General features: G+C 36.1%; 1 protein-coding gene across 1 annotated transcript in view; it reads right to left on the bottom strand.

Annotated features, from left to right (window-relative positions):
• Positions 1–360: 360 nt before the first annotated feature.
• Positions 361–24210, bottom strand: part of LOC128556589 (aldehyde dehydrogenase family 16 member A1-like) — an 80168-nt gene continuing 56318 nt past the window's right edge. The window contains exons 6-17 of the mRNA XM_053542124.1: positions 18044–18306; positions 17606–17758; positions 17020–17217; positions 16234–16332; positions 15462–15605; positions 12425–12523; positions 11763–11902; positions 10146–10313; positions 8492–8696; positions 7844–8029; positions 7005–7192; positions 361–5744 (exon numbers count right to left, since the gene is read on the bottom strand). Of these exons, the coding sequence (XP_053398099.1) occupies positions 5633–5744; positions 7005–7192; positions 7844–8029; positions 8492–8696; positions 10146–10313; positions 11763–11902; positions 12425–12523; positions 15462–15605; positions 16234–16332; positions 17020–17217; positions 17606–17758; positions 18044–18306 (1955 nt within the window). The 3' untranslated portion in view covers positions 361–5632. The remainder of the gene's footprint in view (positions 5745–7004; positions 7193–7843; positions 8030–8491; positions 8697–10145; positions 10314–11762; positions 11903–12424; positions 12524–15461; positions 15606–16233; positions 16333–17019; positions 17218–17605; positions 17759–18043; positions 18307–24210) is intronic.

Here is a 24210-nt window from a genome sequence, read left to right as displayed (position 1 = left end):
CTAGGGTTTAACAGTAAAACTGTTGACAACACATGACAATGGACAGGCGACACAACACAATAGCTCACCTTGAGCACACTGTTCTCTGGCAAGCTAAAATATGTGACACACTGGTCTACCCATTGGGGATCAGAGGTATGGTTGGTTTGGGCTATCTAAAGTGAGCTGGTGTTAAAATTAAGGAACATGGGTTCTAGGGAATGTAGTTGGACTGTAAATAGCACCGTATTGAAATGGAAGAACTTAACTGTCCCCTGCACTTTCAGGTTTCATCAAGAAACCTGAAGTACTTTCACCCTGTAACTGTTTAAATAGCTTTTGACTTGTCAGCACAAATGTATATAAAACACAACACTACCATTTAGTATATCTTTACTTTAATGTTCAAAGAAAACTCTAATAATATTTGATTACATAGACATAAACTCAACAAAATGTAATATATCGGCATTACACCTATAGATCATTAATAAAAATCTAATGTGTAGCAAGTGCTAATATCTAGCACAATATAGTAAAACCTACAATCAAGAGGTAGGTGACCACATGACACACATTTTTTGCTGAAAATTAGACGTGCAATATATTTCTAAACAATATGGAAAAAAAAACAATTTGTAAACTGCAGTGTATGGGACACTGGATTTTAGGCTGATTCAGCACATCTGAAACCAGTATACAATATAGAATTTTATTAAACTGTATTTTTCCTAAGTATCGTTATAGTTTACATGATTGAAATTCAGCTAATAAAAAAAGGTAAGTTGTGTGTTTGAATCTTGTTTTCTGCATACTGAAAATACTGGTCCTTTGATTAATTCTGACAATATGCTTCTATTAGAAAATCACATGTTTGATGACATTTTCTTGTATAGAGAAAAACTGTAGATTTCACCTATTTTCAATTATAAATTAAATGTATAGGTCTTTAGCTTTACATGTATTTATCAAAATGCTCCAAATATAGGTTGGAGTCCTCACACTTCTGCTTAATAATAATTAAAACAGCTACCAGGCAATCTAGGCTTTACGACAAATGACTTTTTTGGTACTAGCGTGGAAATACAGCAATCACACACTGATAGAATGTATTCAAACAAGAATGGCTGACTGTCATAATGAGCCCACCATAGGAATGTACATACTAATTATGAAATCATTTTGATTTTCACAATAAACTGACTAGCTTTTATTAGATTACACAATATCATATAGATTAAGAATAATTATTGTATACAATTCTCTTACTGTTTTCAAGGTCTAGAACAAAGTACATGTACTACATTTTTGTACCTGCAAAATTTTGATAAAGGGAAGTAAAAATTAAATCATACATTTTAGATTCTCATTAAAGTTTCATTTAAATTTTCTTTCCAGAACTTTACCCTCTTTACATTTCATTTCTTGACATAATTCTTTCTTCTTTTGTCTTAACCCTTCACTTCTTGACATTAAAAGAAACAAGAGGACCATGATGGTCCTGAATCGCTCACCTCTTCCCACATGACCCAGTTTTGAGTATGACGTCGTTTTTTCTATTATTTGATATAGTGACCTAGTTTTTGAGCTCATGTGACCCAGTTTTGAACTTGACCTAGATATTATCAAGATAAAAATTCTGACCAATTTTCATGAAGATCCATTGAAAAATATGGTCTCTAGGTTTTTCTATTATTTGACCTATTGACCTAGTTTTCGAAGGTTCGTGACCCTGTTTTTAACTTTACCTAGATATCATCAAGGTGAACATTCTCACTAATTTTCATGAAGATCTCATGAAAAATATGGCCTCTAGAGAGGTCACAAGGTTTTTCTATTTTTATACCTACTGGCCTAGTTTTTAACCGCACATGACCCAGTTTCAAGTTTTTTATGGCACGTGACCCAGTTTCAAACTTGACCTAGATATCATCAAGGTGAACATTCTGACCAATTTTTATGGAGATCTATTCACAAGTATGGCCTCTAGAGAGGTCACAAGGTTTTTCTATTTTAAGATCTACTGACCTAGTTTTTGACCGCACATGACCCTGTTTCGAACTTGACCTAGATATCATCAAGATGAACATTCAGACCAATTTTCATACAGATCCAATGAAAAATATGGCCTTTAGAGAGGTCACAAGGTTTTTCTATTATTTGACCTACTGACCTAGTTTTTGATGGCACGTGACCCACTTTCGAACTTGACCTAGATATCATCAAGATGAACATTCAGATTAACTTTCATACAGATCCCATGAAAAATATGGCCTCTAGAGAGCTCACAAGGTTTTTCTGTTATTTGACCTATTGACTTAGTTTTTGAAGGCACGTGACCCACTTTCGAACTTGACCTAGATATCATCAAGGTGAACGTTCTGACCAATTTTCATGAAGATGTCATGAAATATATGGCCTTTAGAGAGGTCACAAGGTTTTTCTATTTTTAGACCTACTGACCTAGTTTTTGACAGCACGCGACCCAGTTTCAAACTTGAACTAGATATCATCAAGATGAACATTCAGACCAACTTTCATACAGATCCCATGAAAAATATGGCCTTTAGAGAGGTCACAAGGTTTTTCTATTATTTGACCTACTGACCTAGTTTTTGATGGCACGTGACCGAGTTTCGAACTTGACCTAGATATCATCAAGGTGAACGTTCTTACCAATTTTCATGAAGATCTTGTGAAATATATGGCCTCTAGAGAGGTCACAAGGTTTTTCTATTTTTAGACCTACTGACCTAGTTTTTGAAGGCACGTGACCCAGTTTCGAACTTGACCTAGATATCATCAAGATGAACATTCTGACCAACTTTCAAAAAGATCCCATGAAAAATGTGACCTCTAGAGTGGTCATAAGGTTTTTCTATTTTTAGACCTACTGACCTAGATTTTGACCGCACGTGACCCAGTTTCGATCTTGACCTAGATATCATCAAGATGAACATTCTGATTAACTTTCATGAAGATCCCATGAAAAATGTGACCTCTTGAGTGGTCACAAGGTTTTTCTATTATTTGACCTGTTGACCTAGTTTTTGATGGCACGTGACCGAGTTTTGAACTTGACCTAGATATCATCAAGATGAACATTCAGACCAACTTTCATACAGATCCAATGAAAAATATGGCCTTTAGAGAGGTCACAAGGTTTTTCTATTATTTGACCTACTGACCTAGTTTTTGATGGCACGTGACCGAGTTTCAAACTTGACCTAGATATCATCAAGGTGAACGTTCTGACCAATTTTCATGAAGATCTTGTGAAATATATGGCCTCTAGAGAGGTCACAATGTTTTTCTATTTTTAGACCTACTGACCTAGTTTTTGAAGGCACGTGACCCAGTTTCAAACTTGACCTAGATATCATCAAGATGAACATTCTGACCAACTTTCATAAAGATCCCATGAAAAATGTGACCTCTAGAGTGGTCACAAGGTTTTTCTATTTTTAGACCTACTGACCTAGTTTTTGACCGCACGTGACCCAGTTTCGTATTTGACCTAGATATCATCAAGATGAACATTCTGATTAACTTTCATGAAGATCCCATGAAAAATGTGACCTCTAGAGTGGTCACAAGGTTTTTCTATTTTTAGACCTACTGACCTAGTTTTTGACCACACGTGACCCAGTTTCGAACTTGACCTAGATATCATCAAGATGAACATTCTGATTAACTTTCATGAAGATCCCATGAAAAATGTGACCTCTAGAGTGGTCACAAGGTTTTTCTATTTTTAGACCTACTGACCTAGTTTTTGACCGCACGTGACCAAGTTTCGAACTTGACCTAGATATCATCAAGATGAACATTCTGACCAATTTTCATAAAGATCCCATGAAAAATGTGACCTCTAGAGTGGTCACAAGCAAAAGTTTACGGACGGACGGACGCACGGACTGACGGACGGACGACGGACACAGCGCGATCACAAAAGCTCACCTTGTCACTTTGTGACAGGTGAGCTAAAAACACATTTACCTTTATTTTCTTGACATACAAGTGGTCATAGTGAAAAATAGCAAAACTTTAGTTCTACCATATTTCTGAAGAAATGTACAGTTTATTGCATAATAAGAAAATAAAAATAAGAACACTTATCTGATGAAACTGAGACAAGAGTAAAACAAACTAAATAAAATTATTCAGACTTCATTAGTTAATAAAATAAAATAAATTACACTTTAGTACAAAACAGAGTTTAACAAAAACTGAACTACATTTAGGCTGATGCTACAAAATTACTGTAGCAAGTCCAAAAGTACATGAAACAAAACTGTTTCCCCCAATCATCTCTATAGTACTGTTCACAAAAAATACATTAAACAAAAATATTTCCTGCAGTCATCAATTCTATAAAGATATTCACAAAGTCACTTCTCATAAGAAACATTTTCACATCTTCAAATGTGAAGAAAACTGAAGTCCATATTTATCAAAACTTTAGAAAAATCTACTTTTTTACTTACTGTTCCATCCAAATATTCTATACAAGGTTTTTCCTGATTTCTCTTTTATACAAGACTATACTAATCATATCAATAAATATTCATCATTCTACAGAACTTAACCTTTAGCCAGCTAAATTTCTACATTGGACTGGTCCATCATTCAATTTGGGCAATACCATTTATTATTTGAAGGGGTGTTCACTAAAATTTGCTGACTGAATAGCAAACAGCGCAGACCATGATCATCCTGCACAGATGTGCAGGCTGTGGTAGCAAAGGCAGAATCACTTGCCGCCAGCTGGCTAAAGGTTAATGTCTGGTAATGGAATTTTTTTTTTTAATTTTCAAAATACCTGGGGTTAGTTAAGAATTTCTTGCTGAATTTAGCATTGATTTTAACAGGTTATTTCAAACATTGTTTTAAAATTTCCAAACAAACTGACAAATTTTATAAAGTTCTAAGCATATTTTAGTTAACATAACAGCAACAGCAACATTTGCAAGTAAATGTTATGTAAAATTTGAGAAAACAGAATCAAGATCTCTCAGTTGTAATACTGAAACTGACTGACAATGTATAGAGAGAGATCCTGTCACTTCAGGCTAGACATACTGCATGGCAGTACCACTGAGATTGTTCCAGTATCTAAATATTGCTCTATGTAAAATGTACCGATCACAAATACTGTTCATACACTAAAATCTATAACTAACAAAAACAAAGCCACCCACTAAGGTACATCTTATATCTTATAACAAGTTAATACTGGAGATTCTTTTTTATAAACACAATGCTATCTTCCAGAATATTTATACGTGTATAAAAAAAAGTTGTCTCTTGAATAGCAAGTTACAAAGTTAACCACAGCTGCCATAATCAACAAGTACAGACACAACAAATAGGCTCTCAACATTCATATGTTCACAGAATATTTATTTCTTTTTAACGGTTTGTTTTAACATTTAAGTTTGAATCCTCAACTATCTTGGTACTACCAGTCCAGCTGTTAAGAATTATCCTGTCCAGTTTAAAAAACCTTTTCTCCTGAGCCCAGTCTATTTACAAAGACATTTTCTTCCTAAACCAGTCTACTTTAACAATACCAATTCCATTAAAAGTCATATCTATATAATTTTCAAAACTTTTCCCTGAAAACAGTCTTTATTCATCATTATTAACCAGTCTAGTTAGCAAAGACATCTCCCATCGGAACCCAAATATTTTTCACTTGTATGGACTGGTACAAGAATTCTTCTCCTTGACCCTGTTCAGGATCCTCCCAATCCCTTTCAAACCTGTAAATCCACAAAAGAAAAAACTAATTATGAAAGTACATAAGGCCCATATTCATCAACATTTGATATCTTAGACTTAAGAACTGCAAAATTCAGTTTGTCACAACTTGTCACAACACAAAATGTTTACTGCAAACATATACTGATGAAATTTTGCTCAGCTGTTTGTATCTGCAGCATGCACAATCAAGCAAAGTTTCATTACAATCTGTATGATACAAAAAAGATCAACACATCAACACAACATCTTCAAGAGCTGTTTGTAAAACACATATACCCCCATGACAGTCTGTCAGAGGCACGTGTGTATGTAAATTTGTATGCTGTGATCTTGACCTTTGACTACATAACCTCAAAAACATCTAGGTCATCTACCAACCATAGGCCACCATACTTAGAAGGTTGACAGCCAAAGCTTTCTTTAATTTTAGAGCTAAAACCATTTTCAGTGTAGAGGTCAATGACCAGACCCCTAAAAAAAGTTCTGTTCTTCGAATAGTCAAGCTAACAAGAGTACCGCCTTGCGGGTGCTGATGCTCATCTGATTTTTTTGTATAATAGAAATATTGTCCTACCCATGATTTTCTAAGTCTAAAAAGGGCCATCATTCTTGCAAAAAGCAGGATAGAGTTATGTTTCTTGATGTACAGCGTCCGTTTATGATGGTGAAAAACTGTTGCAAGTTTTAAAGCAATAGCTTTGATAGTTTATGAAAAAAGCTGACTTAAACATAATACTCAACCAAGAAAACTGATTTTCTTTTCTACGTCCAAAAGGGACAATAATTATTGCAAAAAGCAGGATGGAGTTATGTTTCTTGCTGTACAGGGTCAGCTTATGATGGTGAACAAGTGTTGCAAGTTTCAAAGCAGTAGCTTTGATAGTTTAAGAGAAAAAGTTGACCTAAACATACCGACCTAAACACCGATCAAGTGATGACAATAACTCATCTTTTTTTTCCAAAAAATCAGATGAGCTAAAAATGATGTGGACTATGACATTTTACAGCAATTTTCAGGTGTTGTCCTAACTTGGCATACATAGATAAGCTTAGTAAACTAATGAAATCTGCACACTCACATCTTCAAAGTAAGGCACAATCTTCTTTTACAGATGTAAAATGTGAGTTAATACTGCTTCTACAAGAATGAAAAAAAAACAAAAAACAACTTCTCATTATCATTCCACTTGCATGTCTTTTAAGCTGTTTTGACTATCTAAAAGTTAAGAATTCTTGAAATAAAATTCAATAATACGTACCCATAATTCACCCAAGTTCGCTTCACATTCTCTGCAGAAATGTATTCAACATATTTTGATCCCTCAGCACAACCAAAGTACCACATGGACTGTATATCCTGATGTTCTGCTAGAAACTTTGTGAGATGGTCCCTGTCACCTGTGATAATGTTGACAACTCCCCCTGGCAGATCAGATGTATCAAATACCTAAATGAAGAAATATTAATATGACTTGACATCCAACCAGCTTTCTCAGAATAATGACCCAAGGAGGTGAGGGAGTGGGTGGGGGCAAGCAGTCTGATGTCAGCCACCTTAACAACTGGGCCTCTATGACCCTTTCATTTTTATGGGTTTTGGTGTAAATGGATTTGTAAAGCAGTTCTGATATAATTACTTATCATCGATCACTAAAGGGTTCAAATACCAATAACACTGTCAAACCAAATTCATCCAACTAAAAAATCAAAGAAAATATGAAAAAGAATTCAAGACTTGGTCTGTCATTTGTCATTCTGAACAATTCTGTTCTCAATACAACTCACATTTTTTGAGACACAGTTTGCACAACTTGTGTGACTGTTAGAAAGAGATTTGCATTAAGGTGTTTGGTCAAATCATAAGTACGAAACTTAAAGGTCTATGAAAACTGCACTAGTCAGCAGCTCTAATTATCAGGAAAACCATTGACACCATAACTGACAATGACAATGACGATTTATTTACTGATGTTGGCCACCTGCCCATAACTGAGTGTCCAAATATTCTCTAAATATTTTATGTCACTTAAGTATTCTTAACATGGAATCACTAACTGATTCAAATCTTATACTTACAAATGGTATTTAAAACACCGACCTGATAAAGATCCATGGCCAGGAGAGGATATCTCTCACTTGGTATAATGACCATAGTGTTTCCTCTGACAACAGCTGGTGCAAACAGGGATACAAATCCTAGTAAAGGATAATCATCCGGACAGGCTATACCGATCACTCCAACCGGCTCATGTATCTTTATTGTTGCTCCATATAACGTTGTTTCCTATAATGTAAAATCTCAATCATTCAAGCATCTTCAATATACAGGTGTGTTAATTTTCAGGTATTTCAGCTGTACTAACATAATTCAGACCGTATGCAGCTTTTCCTGCTTTAGCATGTGAAGGCATTATTTCAGCCCAGGTCGGGCATTTGAGAAAACCATCAACCTTTTAAAAACCAGCAGTAATTTAATACATATGAAAGAATTTTACACCACGAAGTACTGAGTAGTCACTGGTTTGATTTCTAAGAGGTGATATGAGGGGCAAGTGATTAGAGTTGAAGATCATAAACACATCGCATAGTCAGCCCTTGTCACAGATATATAACAAAAATAACCAAGTGTAAGGTGAATCCCATGCATATGCATAAAAATTTATTCTCTCCTTCAGTACAAAGGTAGTGTTTCATGAAAATTTCAGCAATTACTGCATTTGAATGTTGAATCAACATAGTATATTACCTGAACAGAACCGCCATATTTATCACAGTAAGCTCCCCAGTGGAACAATCTGTTGATAGACAGATCCACTTCCCTCAATGCTTCCTCCATTGTCTTCCCTGTCATTTCTTGAAGTCTCCCCGCAAGTTCTTCCCTACGTATCTCTAGGTTCTCCGCCATGTAATACACAATCTGGGCTCTATTGTGTGCAGCTCTCTTGCCCCAGCTTAAAAATATACATTATATACATGAAACAGTCATACAGCATATTCCTTTTCTGTGACATTTTACAATTATGGAAATATATATTGTATTTTAAAGCCAATTTACAAAAGGATATGTCTTATTTCTGTAAAACTAGCGGAATTAGTAACAAAACACAAAATATTTCACACACAAGAGTATAAATTAAATCTAAATATTGGATACATTTCCAGACAAATTCATTGTAACAAATAAATTTCTATAGCAGTCCAAAGTAACTTCTATAATCTTTAAATAATATTGTTTAGCAGAAAGGAAGCATGTCCTGCAAAGAGAGTCCTTAACAAGACATGTTTGTAAAACACATATGCCCACCTTGATGGCCTATTGGAGGAAACTCACTGGTGTATGTAATAAATATTATTTGACCTTGACATCTGATATAACGAGATCAACAAATGCTGTCACTATTGGTAACGAATGCCCCCGAAGCATGCCCAAGAATGCTACAATTGTCTGCGCAAAATATGCCAGAATAGTTTAGGTATCGATCATTTTGTGACTATGACCTTGACCTGAGAGATCCGGGTCATAAGTGTGACACACTTCTTAATATGGTTTAACATTTGTGTCAAATTATTTTCAAATCCCTTGATAAATGGCAGAGTTATGTACCAGACAAGAAAGGACCTTGACCTTGGAGCTAGGGGTCTGGGTTTTGTGCACGACATGTCTCATTATGGTGAACATTTATGCCATGTCATTTCAAATCCCTGTATGGATGGTAAAGTTACAGAACAGACAAGAACTTAAATGGACGCACGCATGGACTCAAGGACAGACGGACGGAAGTGCCATTTTAATATGCCCACATTCAGGGGCATAAAAACAACTGGAGTCATCTCTACTGGCAATCATTAAGTTTTAAGGTCATAGGCTCAAGCATTCTCCCAATACTGATCAGAAACCTTTTCAGTCTTAAAGTCACTGTGACCTTGACCTTTCTTCTACTGGTCTCCAAAACACTATGGGTCATCTACTGACAACAGGTAAAAAGCTAGGATATTAATTACTGAGCAGAACAATTTTAATTGTCAAGGGCACTCTGACCTTTTACTTTGATTTATTGATCCCCCCACCCCCACCCCAAAAAAAACAACAAAACAATATGGGTCATCTTCTTGACACAGATAATAATCCTATGAAGTCTGATGTCTGTAGGTAAAAGCATACTTCAGCTACTGAGTATAAATTTTTTGTCCCAATGTCATGCAGACCATTGACCTACTAACCCCTAAAACAAATATCTACTTACCACAGGTAATATCCTACTGAGTCTGACCACCATAGCCCTATGCATAATTTAGTCATCGTTCACAAGCCAAATGGTCTACCGACTGACTGACAGGCCAACCAACACTGAACAAAACAATATATCAATATGAAAATATTTTAAAAACTTCAAAATTACCCAGGAGCAGCATTATGGGCAGCCTCAACTGCATTTCTGATGTCCTTCCTGTTACCCTCTCCAACATGGCCAACCACTTTACCGTCAGGGTTTATCACCGGACGTGCATAGGGAGCATCTGGTCTCTTCTGGGCTCCCCCATAATACATCTTGTATGTGCGGTCAATCCTAAACACAGGTAGAGATGATAATAAAGTTTTCGTCATCTAAATGTTTTACTTATGTCCAAGCTTCTTACTTTACTTGCAGTTATTATTTTTGCACCAAGAAATTAGTATACTAAAATTTATTGAATAAAACAACCTCTCTGTTTAATTGTTTTATGTCAGATAAGATTTAATGTCATTTTGTTAACAGCTTAACTTATATTAAGGCACTTAATCAATTTTTCAAGTATTCTTGGATTCTTTACCAAAACTGAAACAAGCTTCAAGAGGTAACTAGCAATCTCATGCATAAATCAGTTGGAGGGAGAAATCAAACTCTTGACCTCTTCGTTTTCAGTCTTGTGACCTGTCTACCGAGCCTTCTAGACATGCATGGAAAGGACATTTCATAAAATTACCTCTGTTGTCTTTTTTAATGGAATATTTAGAATGGTATAACACCCAAGTCAAATGACTACATGACTACTGACCCATTTACAGTTAATCACTAAATTTTACTGAACTGAAGTCAAAATTTAAGAAAATAAATATGATTTTTTTTTCTAACGATTTTTGCTCAAAAACACTTACTGAATGGCTTGCCAGACATATTGTACTGTAATACAGTGTAACTTCCGAAAACTGAACGAACTCCAGACCAGCCTAAAAGGTTGGTATCTAGAAGTTTCCGGAATTCAGAAGTTTGAAAGTTTGTAGGCAATTACACGTAGGATGAAGGAGATTATTATCCTTTATAATTATACAAGTTTATATAAAGTAATTAATTAATTACAAACATTCAGGATAATAAATACATAAATAACAAATGAAAAAACTATTTTTCATAATAGCATTTACGCAAACATTTTCCACATTTTACCATATTTGGAGTCTCCAGTTCGTCAATATTTAATTAGTGTTGATAATGCAAGTTTAATCGATCTAACTAAATCAATTAAAACACCGATCTTTCTTTCATTCAAACATTAATGAAGTTTTTCACGCATATGATATTTAATTCATCATGTTTCCATAAGTTGAACACAAATGAATGAAATCGCCGATTACTTCTTTATTTTTGCATCAAATGATCATTGTACGAGTCAAAATAAACTCATGCTGCTAACAGATAAACAAAACAACATGCTGAAAACTTGCAAAGGGTGTTTTTGGATTAACAGGTGACACTTTTAATAAGGCAAATTTTTTGCTTTTCGGTTTTTGGAAGTCAGTTTTAATGTTGAAATATAAACGGTCCTTCAAAAACTGTCCAGTTTTCAGAATGTGGAAGTTCCGGTTTTCAGAAGTTAAAAATATATAGAAATAAGAACAGAAAAAATGGGACTTTGAGTTTCATGCAGTTTTCAAAGGTTTCCGGTTTTCAGAAGGTCCAGTTTTCAGAAGTGCCACTGTATTGTATCTCTTGTGCAAATAGAACCCATCTTAATGGCAACAATTTAATCAAGCTTACTTCGGTATTTGGCCATCGTTTGTACCATTACCCAATGTTGGTCTGTTGGCTATAGTTGCACCAAATGTTTTCAGGTCAAGTTCAACACTAGCCGGACGTGGTCTTGACTCCCAGGAAGGCCTCACATACTCATACAATCCCTAAAATTGAATTTAAATAGATGCAACAGGTGTTATCCTAATATAATGGTTCTAACAGAGATAATTGTTAGTTTTAATGTTACTGTTTACTTTTTTTCTGTTGGGTTTAATTCTGCACTGACACAACCATAGATCTTATGGTGACTTTTCAGTAATCTGATAGTGGAGAAGGACTGCAGGTGCCCCTATTTGCAGGACTTCATCCTGGGCAGGCATTTAGGTAGAATCGCCAATCTTCTGCTGGATTGCTTCCTCACAAGAAATAACTCTACATCTCAAGCGAGGTTTTGCAGGGTCATTAAGGTGTCATTAAGCTGTACAAATTCAGGATTTTGGGAGATATTATACAGCTAAGTGAATGCACAAAAAGATTCTTGGAATCCGAAAAAGAAATCAACTAATATTGCACAGGATGTGGATTTGATAATTATTCAGTCCCCTTTTTCTTCTAAACTGCAAAATTTGTGGTGTGATCACTAAATACTTCATGCACAAATATTTATAACCCGTGTGCAAACATACCTCCTTGCCTCCATCTCTACCATACCCACTCTGTTTGTATCCACCAAAACCTGCTGCTGCATCAAACATGTTGTGAGAGTTTACCCACATTGTCCCAGTCTAAAATATCCACAAATATTCATAAACAATAATAAAGAAAACATTTTGCTTTTTTCTTTCATTCAAACTGATATATTTATAACCTGTATGTTTACAATTTCCTATGAACAATAATTATTATGTCACGTAAAGGCCCGACCTTTCCGGAGATCACTACACTTGTCGGGCTACAACTGTACACTAGTACACACGTAACATCGTCGTATCAGATATCTGCATTACACCAAATCTCACCAATGAAAAAACATGCACTGTAATGTGACATTAGAATATTTGTTATTCCATGAGCCTGCTTTAGCTGGTGCTTCTTTTGTCTATCTTTTTTATTGGCTGAATTTCCTTTGAATACAACGATACTTCAGAAAAATATTCTTCATCAAAATTCTACAATGTAGAACAATATTTCTCTCAAACATGCAAAACTACCTTAAACTAGAAATGTGTCCATGGGACACAGATGCCCCCACTACATGACATTAGTCAGGGGCCAGAACTCCTACAATACTGAATGAATCCGGATGCGAAACCCCAGGTGCACAACTACACATGCTGACCAACATTCCTGTAAACTTTGGTGATTCTAGGTCAAATACTTTTGGGGCTATGCGTGACACAACATTAAAATGACCAATTTTTACAAAGTCAGGGGCCATAACTCCTACATGACTGGATGAATCCGGACGCGAAACCCCAGGTGCACAACTACACATGCTGACCAACATGCCTGTAAAGTTTTGTGACTCTAGGTCATATACTTTTGGAGCTAGGCACGACACAACATTAAAATGACCAATTTTTACAAAGTCAGGGGCCATAACTTCTACATGACTTAATGAATCCGGACGCGAAACCCCAGGTGCACAACTACACATGCTGACCAACATTCCTGTAAACTTTGGTGATTCTAGGTCAAATACTTTTGGAGCTATGCGCGACACAACATTAAAATGACCAATTTTTTACTAAGTCAGGGGCCATAACTCCTACATGTCTGGATGAATCCGGACGCGAAACCCCAGGTGCACAACTACACATGCTGACCAACATGCCTGTAAAGTTTTGTGACTCTAGGTCATATACTTTTGGAGCTAGACACGACACAACATTAAAATGACCAATTTTTACAAAGTCAGAGGCCATAACTTCTACATGACTGAATGAATCCGGACGCGAAACCCCAGGTGCACAACTACACATGCTGACCAACATTCCTGTAAAGTTATGTGACTCTACGTCAAATACTTTCAGAGCTACGCGCGACACAACATTTTCGGAAGGACGGACGGACAGACGGACGGACGGAAGGATGGACGGACAAGAGCAAATCTATATGCACCCCCCAAAGTGGGGGCATAAACATTGTAAAAAGGGGAAAAAAAACAATATTGCAAAATCCTGGTTTTCATTAGTATCTTCCATTTGGATATGAAATACATGCAATAGGCTGTGTTTCAAGTAAACATGGAGGCAGCCTCTAGCTACTCACACACCTATATACTTTAAACATGCCTATGTGTTTCACAACAAACTGCTATTTATTTCATAAACAATTCTTATCGCTTTAACAGATATAAGATTCTGCTATATATATTAACTCTGTTTGTGAAGATGTATATAAAAATAATTTTTTTTTTACAAAATATTTTTATTACAATCCATTACAAATTTCAGTTCTATTATGGTAATGGTAACTTGCATGCAAAACTTCAACCATATTTTTTTTGTCAAACTAAGGTAATTTCTTTCATTAATTTCAAAAAAGAGCTCTCTTACATGGGTATGAAAATACATTTTATGAGAAGGAATTGACTTGTATAAAGTTTCAATGCAATATATAAAGCTGTTCCTAAGGTAAGCTTTTTTGCAACATGCAAAACCTTAACAAAATTTTCTAAAGTCAAAAACAAGGAGGCCATGATTTACAATAAAGTCAACAAAAGGTTACCTAACTTGATTATTTCAGTAGGACTGGTGACTGGAAAGCAGTGTGTGAAGTCATCTCAATAGATACAGATTTCAATCCAGAGATACAGCTAGATAGCTGCACAAATACTTCTCAATGTTCGAATATAATAAAAAGTCGAATAAGGGCCGTAACTAAATTATATTCAACCAAGAGTTATCTAACTTGTTTATTTCAGTAGGTCTGATGACTAGGAAGCAGTGTGTGAAGTTTCAATCAAATATATAATTCTAGTTGTTACGAAGACACAGCTTGATAGTTAGTTGCCCACAAAAACCAAATTCAAAGTCAAAATGGGCCATAATATGTACCAGTAAACACTATTTCAGTAGGTCTGACGATTAGCAAGCTTTGTGTAAAGTTTCAAACCAATACATACAATGATGAATGAGATATGTATTTGCATGCAAAACTTTGACCAAGGGGTGCTGCCGCCACTGCCGTCATTTCTGACAGCTGAGTAAGCAGAAAAGCTCTCACTATTCTAAGAATAGTGGATCTTATTCAGTCAAATAATACAAAAAAAATTCATTCTTCATGAAGGGTCATGCAATACCATATCTAAATGTTAAATCATTTTACTACACAAAGACCTGGTAGGAAACAAAATTTTGTGTCTGTTTACACAATGAATGTGTAGTTGGACACACAAAATATCAATAAGTGCAGTACATAGTATCAAGGGTAATTTTGCATGGAAGCATACTGAAACATGTACCAAACATTATTTGCAGAGATTGTAAAAGTCTAGCCAAATATTTCCATTCTCTTCAAACCCTGGACCAACATGAATTCACGGCCCCATGTGTTAAAAAAGCTGAGTTAGGAATCCTGTCAAAAAATTGAATGTACAGTTTTGAATTCACTAAAGACAAGGTGGTATTCCTAAACTGGTCTCTAGACTCAGTTTTATAACCATTTATCCATTGTCTTAAACTACTGAACCAAACAGATGCTGCTGGCCACATGACTTACTTTAATACTGATAGCAACTTCCATGGCCAGGGAGACATTTTCTGTCCACACGCTGCCACCCAAACCGTACATTGAGTTGTTAGCCAATGTTATTGCTTCCTTGGCTGTTCTGAAGGGTAACACCACCAATACTGGACCAAATATCTGCAAATATCAAATATTTTATATATTTCATTTATGTTCTTTTTGGCAATTTATTATTCAGCTATGAAATATTGGACACAGTATTAGATAAATTGTGCATATCATATGCCAGTAGGAACCTCACTGAACCAATATGAAAAATAGTGAATATGAGAAAATATGGGATTCAAATACTCTGATCAGTTAAACTGATGGGGCCGACATGGAGTTGAATAATAGGATAATGATCACTAATCATGTGATTTCATACTGGCCCTATTATATGTCATCCGGCAATCATATTGACCCTTCGCCTTGGAACAATGTGACCACCTTAAGACAAATAACAAGGCCAATTTATATTATTTTTATTAATAACCTTATACATGTATTACTGGATGCTGAAGTTCAGCATGAAACACACTTGTCCTGCAAAGAAGTTCATTTTCTGTAGAAAAGTCCATAAAATGGCTGTTCAAATTTATTTGTTTCCTATTTATATATCCATACAATAATAACTTTTTTTAAAATGCTAATATCTACATCTGGGACAAGTTTTAAGTAATTCATAATAACATGCATGACATTTCAGACAAATCATTATATTGACATTTATTTTCATAAACTGTGAATCAGCCTTAAACCTTACCTCTTCTGCTACAACTCTAGACACAGTCTGTACATTTGTGATAAGTGTTGGAGGATAAAAACAGCCTCTAGTTGGAATGCAGGCTGTAGCCTGATAAACCTGGACAACAGAAAAGTATATCAACCTAACACATTTCACTGATTTTTCATACTAGGGTCATAAATATTGTGTACAACTTGCAACTGTACAACACGACTGTGTCAAATCTGTCTATACTCTGAAAAATTACACCTTCAATGAAGAGAACCTCTTAAACCTGTAAAATACTGGGAGATGAGAAGCAGTCTTTGATAACATGCTGTCTGATATAACTGGTAAAGATGCAATGCTTACGATTTAACAGTGACAGAAAAATCATCCTTTCAAAGCAAAGTTTTAGAGGCGGCAATGTGAATAAAGTCTTGGCCGCTCATGTCTGTGTTAATTATTTGGAATTTAAAAAGTCACCACCTAATACAGAACAGATACAATACTTTTTCAAGAAGCAGACTCGAACATGGTTAAAATAAACAAATATCCAGTGGAAAAGGTGCTGACCTGTAAATCAAGAGGTCAATGGTTCAAAACCCATGCCTCCCAATATGGCACCAAATCTGTTGTTTTTTTCTAGGAACTAGACTTTATAGTGATTCATAAAAACTTTTAAGATCTGTACACAAATCAGCTCAATGTAATCAGCAAGGAGGATAAAGTTTTCCTCCTAACCAAACAAAGTAAATCTGTATAGACTACAATAAACATCCATTTATAAGAAAGAGAATCCAAGTAAGCCTTGCAATGTATTACCTCTGCCCCTTCTCTGCGTGCATCTTCAACAAACTCATCTATAGTTTTTTTCTGTGAGTCATCCACAATGGCACCCATGTCTATAGTTTTATCTAGACTGTCACCTACTCTGAAGTGAGTCAGTCTGGTTTTCAATTTTCCAACTAATCTTCCATAGACCGATTCCTGAACAAGAAGCCTTGACCCAGCACTGCATACCTAAATAAACAAGTTACACAGCATTATGTGTGTAGACAAATAGGCACTGTCTAAATTCTAGCCAATTAACTCCATATAACAATATCTAGGATTTTGAGCATGAAACTATTGTACCTTCTTTTTAATTCATATACAGTTACAACAGATTCGCGCTCAGCTCACGATATGTATATTTCGTTCTTACGAAGAATACATCATATTCTGTGTTTGTAAAAATGTGACTCAAGCATTAATCTTCAGAAGGATGTAGACTACAGAATGATATACTAACCTTTACAGTTACGAAAGAATCAAATTGAAATAAGTACTTTCCGTCAATATAATTTATAACTTACATATTGTTATCAAATAAGAAATGAAAATATGAAAATATCTAAAAGAATTTTACCTGTCCCTGATTAAACCATATGGCATCAACCAGACCTTCCACTGTACTGTCTAGATCTGCTGACTCAAACACAATCACTGCAGATTTACCTCCCAGTTCTAGTGACAACTTCTTGCCAGTACCAGCAATCAATCTTCTCAGTGTCTGCCCTACCTAAACATGAATATACATAACAAGTACATATATCAACTGCCTGCACCACTGGCCAAACTTTTACTTTTAAACTGGGACATCTATAAAACAGTTTAAATGACTTCCAAATATGGTCACCACTTGTTTTTTGTTCAGGGACAACAACTATGATAAAACTTTGGACAAAGATAATCTTTTGGAAAAAGGCAGCAACTTCATAAGCAATACTTCAGAAGAGAAGGATTGGAATTAAAAAGAATGACAGTGACTAGACAAGATCAATAAATCAGACAGAATTGTTTTTACTCCAGTTGAGCCTGTGAAAGCCACTTTGTCAACATCTTCATGTGCTGCCAGCATGCTTCCCATCTGTCCACTTCCTGTGATCACATTGAACACACCAGGGGGAAGTCCTGCCTCTGAGCAAATCTCGGCTAACAGCAGGGCAGACAGTCTCGTGTAGGTGGCAGGTTTAAGAGTTATTGTGTTGCCCATAGCAAGAGCTGGACACACTTTCCATGTAAGCAACATCAGTGGAAAGTTCCAAGGAACTATGGCTCCAATCACACCTGAAAATTCAATTACATCAATTTAAAACAAATCAACATGAAACAAGCAAACTAGATGAATTGGTATCCCCCACATGGGTTTGTGGTGAGGTTTACATGTACATTTGAACTTAAAAGAACAGATGTCCTTAAGAGAGCAGTAAGAAATCTGAAATATGGGGGTCGGGGTGCATGATGGGGGTGCCGTGGGGGTGACGGGGTCGGAGGAGTGAGGTGGAGGGTACAACTTTACATGTTGATAGATATTCAGAGAAGGTTTAAGGTTTAAAAAAACAAGAGGGTCATTGACCCTTAAGCGCTCACTTGTATACAAGGCTTCAAATGTGTTTGTATAACATAATGGTACATAAACACTGTTAGATTTTTTCTATGTTAGTCTATATTATATACATGTCACACACATTTTTGAACCTAGGGCAATAATTTGAACAATTACGGTAGACAGTACAACTCTGATATCACACGCCAAATATCAAGGCTCTAGCTATTATTGATTCAGAGAAGATTTACAAAGTTTCTTATATACAAACCTATAGTTACAGTCCATAAAATAAACATGCGTGTTTGTAAACATGGACAGATCCAAATGAAAGGGGAAGCATTTTATAGAAATATTTCAATGGCAAAATACTGTACATATCGTAGCCCTGACCAACCTATAATTTGGGCCAAATAAATAAATAAATGAAATGGCTGAGTATTCTATCCATAAATATTGATCCCTACTGGGTTGAGAGTACAAAGCTCGTGGATCCAAGAGTATTACCTGTTACATCTTATTATATTTTTGTGTTATTTGCTGTCTCTGGGTCATTCTGCATGATTTCAATGATTTTGATTTGATATACTATTACTGCACGTTTAGTGTGTAGTCTTTAATGACTTCATATTTGGAGTTGTTTATTTTCACTCTCTATTGTACGGTGCTGTATTATTTGTGACCGGGTTAACTGTTGTGCTGGTGTAGCTAGAGGCAAGTGTAAGGTTGCATAGATAGTTGCCGATGCTAGAGTTACTGGCACCATAGCATCGCTAAAAATAGAAACCGGCACCAAGCCGGCACCAGGAGTATCCCAGAAAGCCATGTAAAAGCCAAACCGGCCCCATACCGGCTTCGGCTCTGGCACCAACCAGCACCAGAGAGTATATAACCAGAATGCAGCATCACACTGCAAATAATGCAAAACCAAACTTGCCTTAAAAGTCATTACGGTCAAATTCTCTGAAGAAGTTCACAACTGCTGAACGAAACCGGTCAGGGAAGATATCTAACCAACAAGAGAGCATGTCTTCCATGGCTCACACCCAGCCACATCATACTATAAATCGGGCCAGTCTATTTTATAAGTATAACAACATGGTTGACCCATTTAAACAATTTGTAGTATATGTCACACACAAGGGCATGGCCACTTTTGACATTAGGGCAATATTTGGACAAGTATGGTAGAGAGTCAAACCCTTATATCACATGCCAAATACCCTGCTAAATTTCTATAATGAACGTGTCCATCTTTCAATTATGAAAAAACCATTAAAATTAATGTTAAAAGGGGTGCATACGTATAAGTTAGATAATACATAAAAGTGTGTTACCGGCTGGTATCATCATGCGCGGGGGAATCTCAGGGAACGTAATTTGGGTAGCAAACGAGCCTCACAGAGGCGAGTTTGCTATCAAATTACGTTCCCTGAGATTCTCCTAAGCATGATGATACTCGCCGGTAACACACGCGTATGTATTGTCTAACTGATTTATTGCATGATTAAAAACAGTAAACTGAACACATTTTTTAAATATCTTAAATTTAAAATATTTAAAAATATTTCCCCTCTTGAGCCTCCCTTAGAAACATTTCATGGTAAACCCCCAACTACCATATAAAAGCCAGAAGATGGCGCTGGGCAGGTTTTTATATAAATTATGCATGCTTCACATCAGATCCCTTTTTCAAAATTTTCAATAAACTACTGAAAAAAAAAAGTTATAAAAAAGTGCATAAATACGCACTGAAACATTATCAATTGGTGTAATTGTTTTTCAAAACAAAAAGTTGTGAAATAGAGTTTCAAAAATAATTTAAACTAACTGCTAAAAATTTGAATTTGCCGGGGGTGGGGGTGGGGGGGTTGGGGGGGCGCTAACGAGGTCATGAACCCTGGAGAAATAGGGAATGTAAACAAACCCCACGTGGCTAATTTTATCAACAAACATTTCAGCATATTGTTAAGCTTTGCCAGAAACGTAATTTGAATTTTTAAACTGAATAGAATATCATAATCATTTTTGCAGTTAAATTTTTATGTTATTTAAAAAAATCAAGTTTTAAATCAAGTTGTAGAGAACTAAACTACAGAAATACAGTAATAAATTATTTCAAATACACTTGCTAATTTCTGTGTATTGTTCTACATCCCAGAATTAGTTCATTATAGAAATTTAGCAGGGTATTTGGCATGTGATATAAGGGTTTGACTCTCTACCATACTTGTCCAAAAAGTGTGAGCGATACCTGTGTGCAATGGAATTTAGAGCACGGCTAACCGTGGCGATACCAGAATTTAGAAAACACAAAACTTCAAAGGAAAATGCCGCAGTCATGCAATAATTAAAAGATACTGACTGAATGGTAAACAGAGCAGAACATGATCTGACTGCACGGATGTGCTGGCTGATAATGATCTACACTGGTCGCAAACACAGAATCAATCGTGTCCAACATGAGAAGGGTTAAAGTCTGATAGCTGAAAACCTATTTTTTAACCAAAAAGGCCCGTATGTTCAATGAACCCGAACCATTTGAACAACTTTGAAAGAGGGCTACCCAGAGATCATTTGTGTAATGTTTCATCAAAATCCATTCCGTGGTTATGGATGAGATGCAGTTTAAAGAAGCTGTTGATGAAAGTGACCACACCCTCTGGCGGCTATGTGTTTTGACAAACCAGAAAAATATTTGTCACACAAGGACAATGTGTGTGAAATTATTTCAAAAGCTGGCTAACAGTTTTATACAAGAAGATTTTCCAAGTTTCTACTATATATAGGAAAAAGTAACCACTCCCCCTGGCAGCCATGTTTTTTGATGTCAATCAGAATAATATGAACAATCTTGGTAGAGGGTCACACAAGAACCATTTGTGTACAATTATTTTAAAATTGGGCTAAGAGTTCCACACAAGAAGATTTTTTTAATTTCCACTATATACATATATCGAAAAGAGACCACGCACCCTGGCGGCCATTTTTTTTGAAGACTGTATAATTTGAACAAACTTGGTAGAGGGTGACATATGGACCATTTGAGTGAAATTATTTCAAAATCAGACCATCTGCTTAGGAGATGTTGTTTGAAGATTTTTCTATTTTTAGCTCTGGAGGCCCCTATATGCAACCAAGCGAACTGTTTAAACAACTTTGGTAGAGGACTATCCAAGGAACATCTATGTCAAGTTTCAGCAAAATCCATTCAGTGGTTTTGGAGGAGATGTCGTTTAAATACAATTGTTGATGACTTACGGACGCATGACGGACACAGCGTGATCATAACTGAGGTGAGCTAGAAAGAAAAACTGAAAGCAAAAAAATTTGCGGGTTGGGGGTTTGGGAGGGAGAGGGTGTGTGACCAAATGGGTGTGAGTATACAACTTCACATGTTGATAAATATTCATGGAAGGTTAGTTAAAAACAAGAGGGCCATGAAGGCCCTGTATCGCTCACCTGACCTATTCACCTAAAGATAATCAAGATAGTTTCATTAAGATATGGTCAAAAATGCGGCCTCTGAAGTATTAACTAGCTTTTCCTTTGATTTGACCCAGTGACCTAGTTTTTGACCCCACATGACCCAGATTCAAACATTCTGACTAAAAGTTTCATGAAGATACAGTCATAAATGTGGCCTCAAAAGTGTTAACAAGCTTTTCCTTTGATTTGACAGTGACCTAGTTTTAGACCCCACCTGACCCAGAATTGATCTTGACCTATAGATCATCAAGATTAACATTCTGACCAAGTTTCATTAAGATATGGTCATAAATGTGCCCTCAGGATCAGTATTAACTAGCTTTTCCTTTGATTTTACCTTGTGACCTAGTTTTTGACCCTACATGACCCAGATTCAAACTGGACTTTGAGATCAACATGAGTAACATTTTGACCAAGATTCATGAAGATACAGTCATAAATGTTGCCTCTACAGTGTTAACAAGCTTTTCAACTGATTTGACCTGTTGACCTAGTTTTTGACCCCAGATGACCCAATATCAAACTCGTCCAAGATTTAACTGAGGGTAACATTCTGACCAAGTTTCATTAAGATTGGGCCAAAATCGTGTCCTCTCGAGTGTTAACAAGCTTTTCCTTTGATTTGCCCTGGTGACCTAGTTTTTAACCCCAGATGACCCAATATCGACCTCCTCCAAGATTTTATTGAGGGTAACATTCTGACCAAGTGTCATTAAGATTAGGCCAAAATTGTGACTTCTAGAGTGTTAACAAGCTTTTCTTTTGATTTGACCTGGTGACCTAGTTTTTGAACCCAGATAACCCAATCTCAAACTGATCCAAGATTTTATTGAGGGTAACATTCTGACCAAGTTTTATTAAGATTGGGCCAAAATTGTGACCTCTAGAGTGTTAACAAGCTTTTCCTTTGATTTGACCTGGTGACCTAGTTTTTGAACCCAGATGACCCAATATCGAACTCGGCCAAGATTTTATTGAGGGTAACATTCTGACCAAGTTTCATTAAGATTAGGCCAAAATTGTGACCTCTAGAGTGTTAACAGTCAAATTGTTGACGACGACGGACAGACGACGGACACAGGGCGATCACAAAAGCTCACCTTGAGCACTTTGTGCTCAGGTGAGCTAAAAAAAGAAAAAATGAAAAAACATTTTTTGGGGGTAGGGGTTGGGGAGGGGGGAGGGGTGTGACCAGGGTGTTGGGGGTGACCGAGTGTGGGTACACAACTTCACATGTTAATAATAAATGTTCATGGAAAAAGTTAAGGAAGTTCAATAAATTTCTACAAATTCACTCACTCACTCGCTCGCCTGGTTCATTTGTTTTGTACAAATATGTGGATTCTTAAAGAATTAAAGCGCAATAACTATAGATATCATGGCGAAATTGTGTGTGCACTACCACATTACAGTGATCTAAATCGTAGTTCTAGGTCAAATATATCACAAGTTATGAAAAAGACTTGCCAAATATAATAGTACCTAATAATAATAGTATACAGTTAACACTAGAAACTACTAAGGGCCATAACTTTGGTGTTACTTGGGCAATCTGACTGAACTGATGTACTGCATTTCCCTATAGTGGTGAACAAATATTATATAGTTTTACTTAAATGTTCCAAAACACTTCCTAGATATGGCTCAGGACGGACCAACGGATGGACCTTCAGGCAGACAACGCCATACAACGCCATAACTATATCCCTCCGCCTTTGGCATAGGATAATAGGTGGTCCTACCAAGCTTGTATGATGGACCAGTCCATTTTAGAAATATAGCAGGGTATAGGATTAAGATAGGTAACAACTGGCTATCAAATCCAGATTAAATGTTTGAGTTATCCTCCTGTTCAAACAGAAAGCGGAAGTAAAATAGGAAAAACCGTAACTAGGCATTTCAAATATCCGATCTGATCTGAAGAGGTTTATAAAAATCCATTTGCTTATTTCAAACCAAACAAAGGTATGTAACACATTTAAAGTTATATTAACTTGAATTAATTTACAATTTTATGGGTTCATTCAAAACAATTATTTCACAGGGACTTGAGTATGTAGATTTAAAACTAGAACTGTCACAGGAGTGCCAAATACCCCCATAATACGGTCTTGTCACAGAAGAATGGCAACCATAAGAAAGACATGGCCACTAGA

This window comes from Mercenaria mercenaria, chromosome 4 (assembly GCF_021730395.1).
Source record: "Mercenaria mercenaria strain notata chromosome 4, MADL_Memer_1, whole genome shotgun sequence".
In the NCBI taxonomy this organism is placed as follows: Eukaryota; Metazoa; Mollusca; class Bivalvia; order Venerida; family Veneridae; genus Mercenaria; species Mercenaria mercenaria.
The sequence above is the reverse complement of the archived record's forward strand: the minus strand, read 5'-3'. Positions and strand labels throughout refer to the sequence as shown.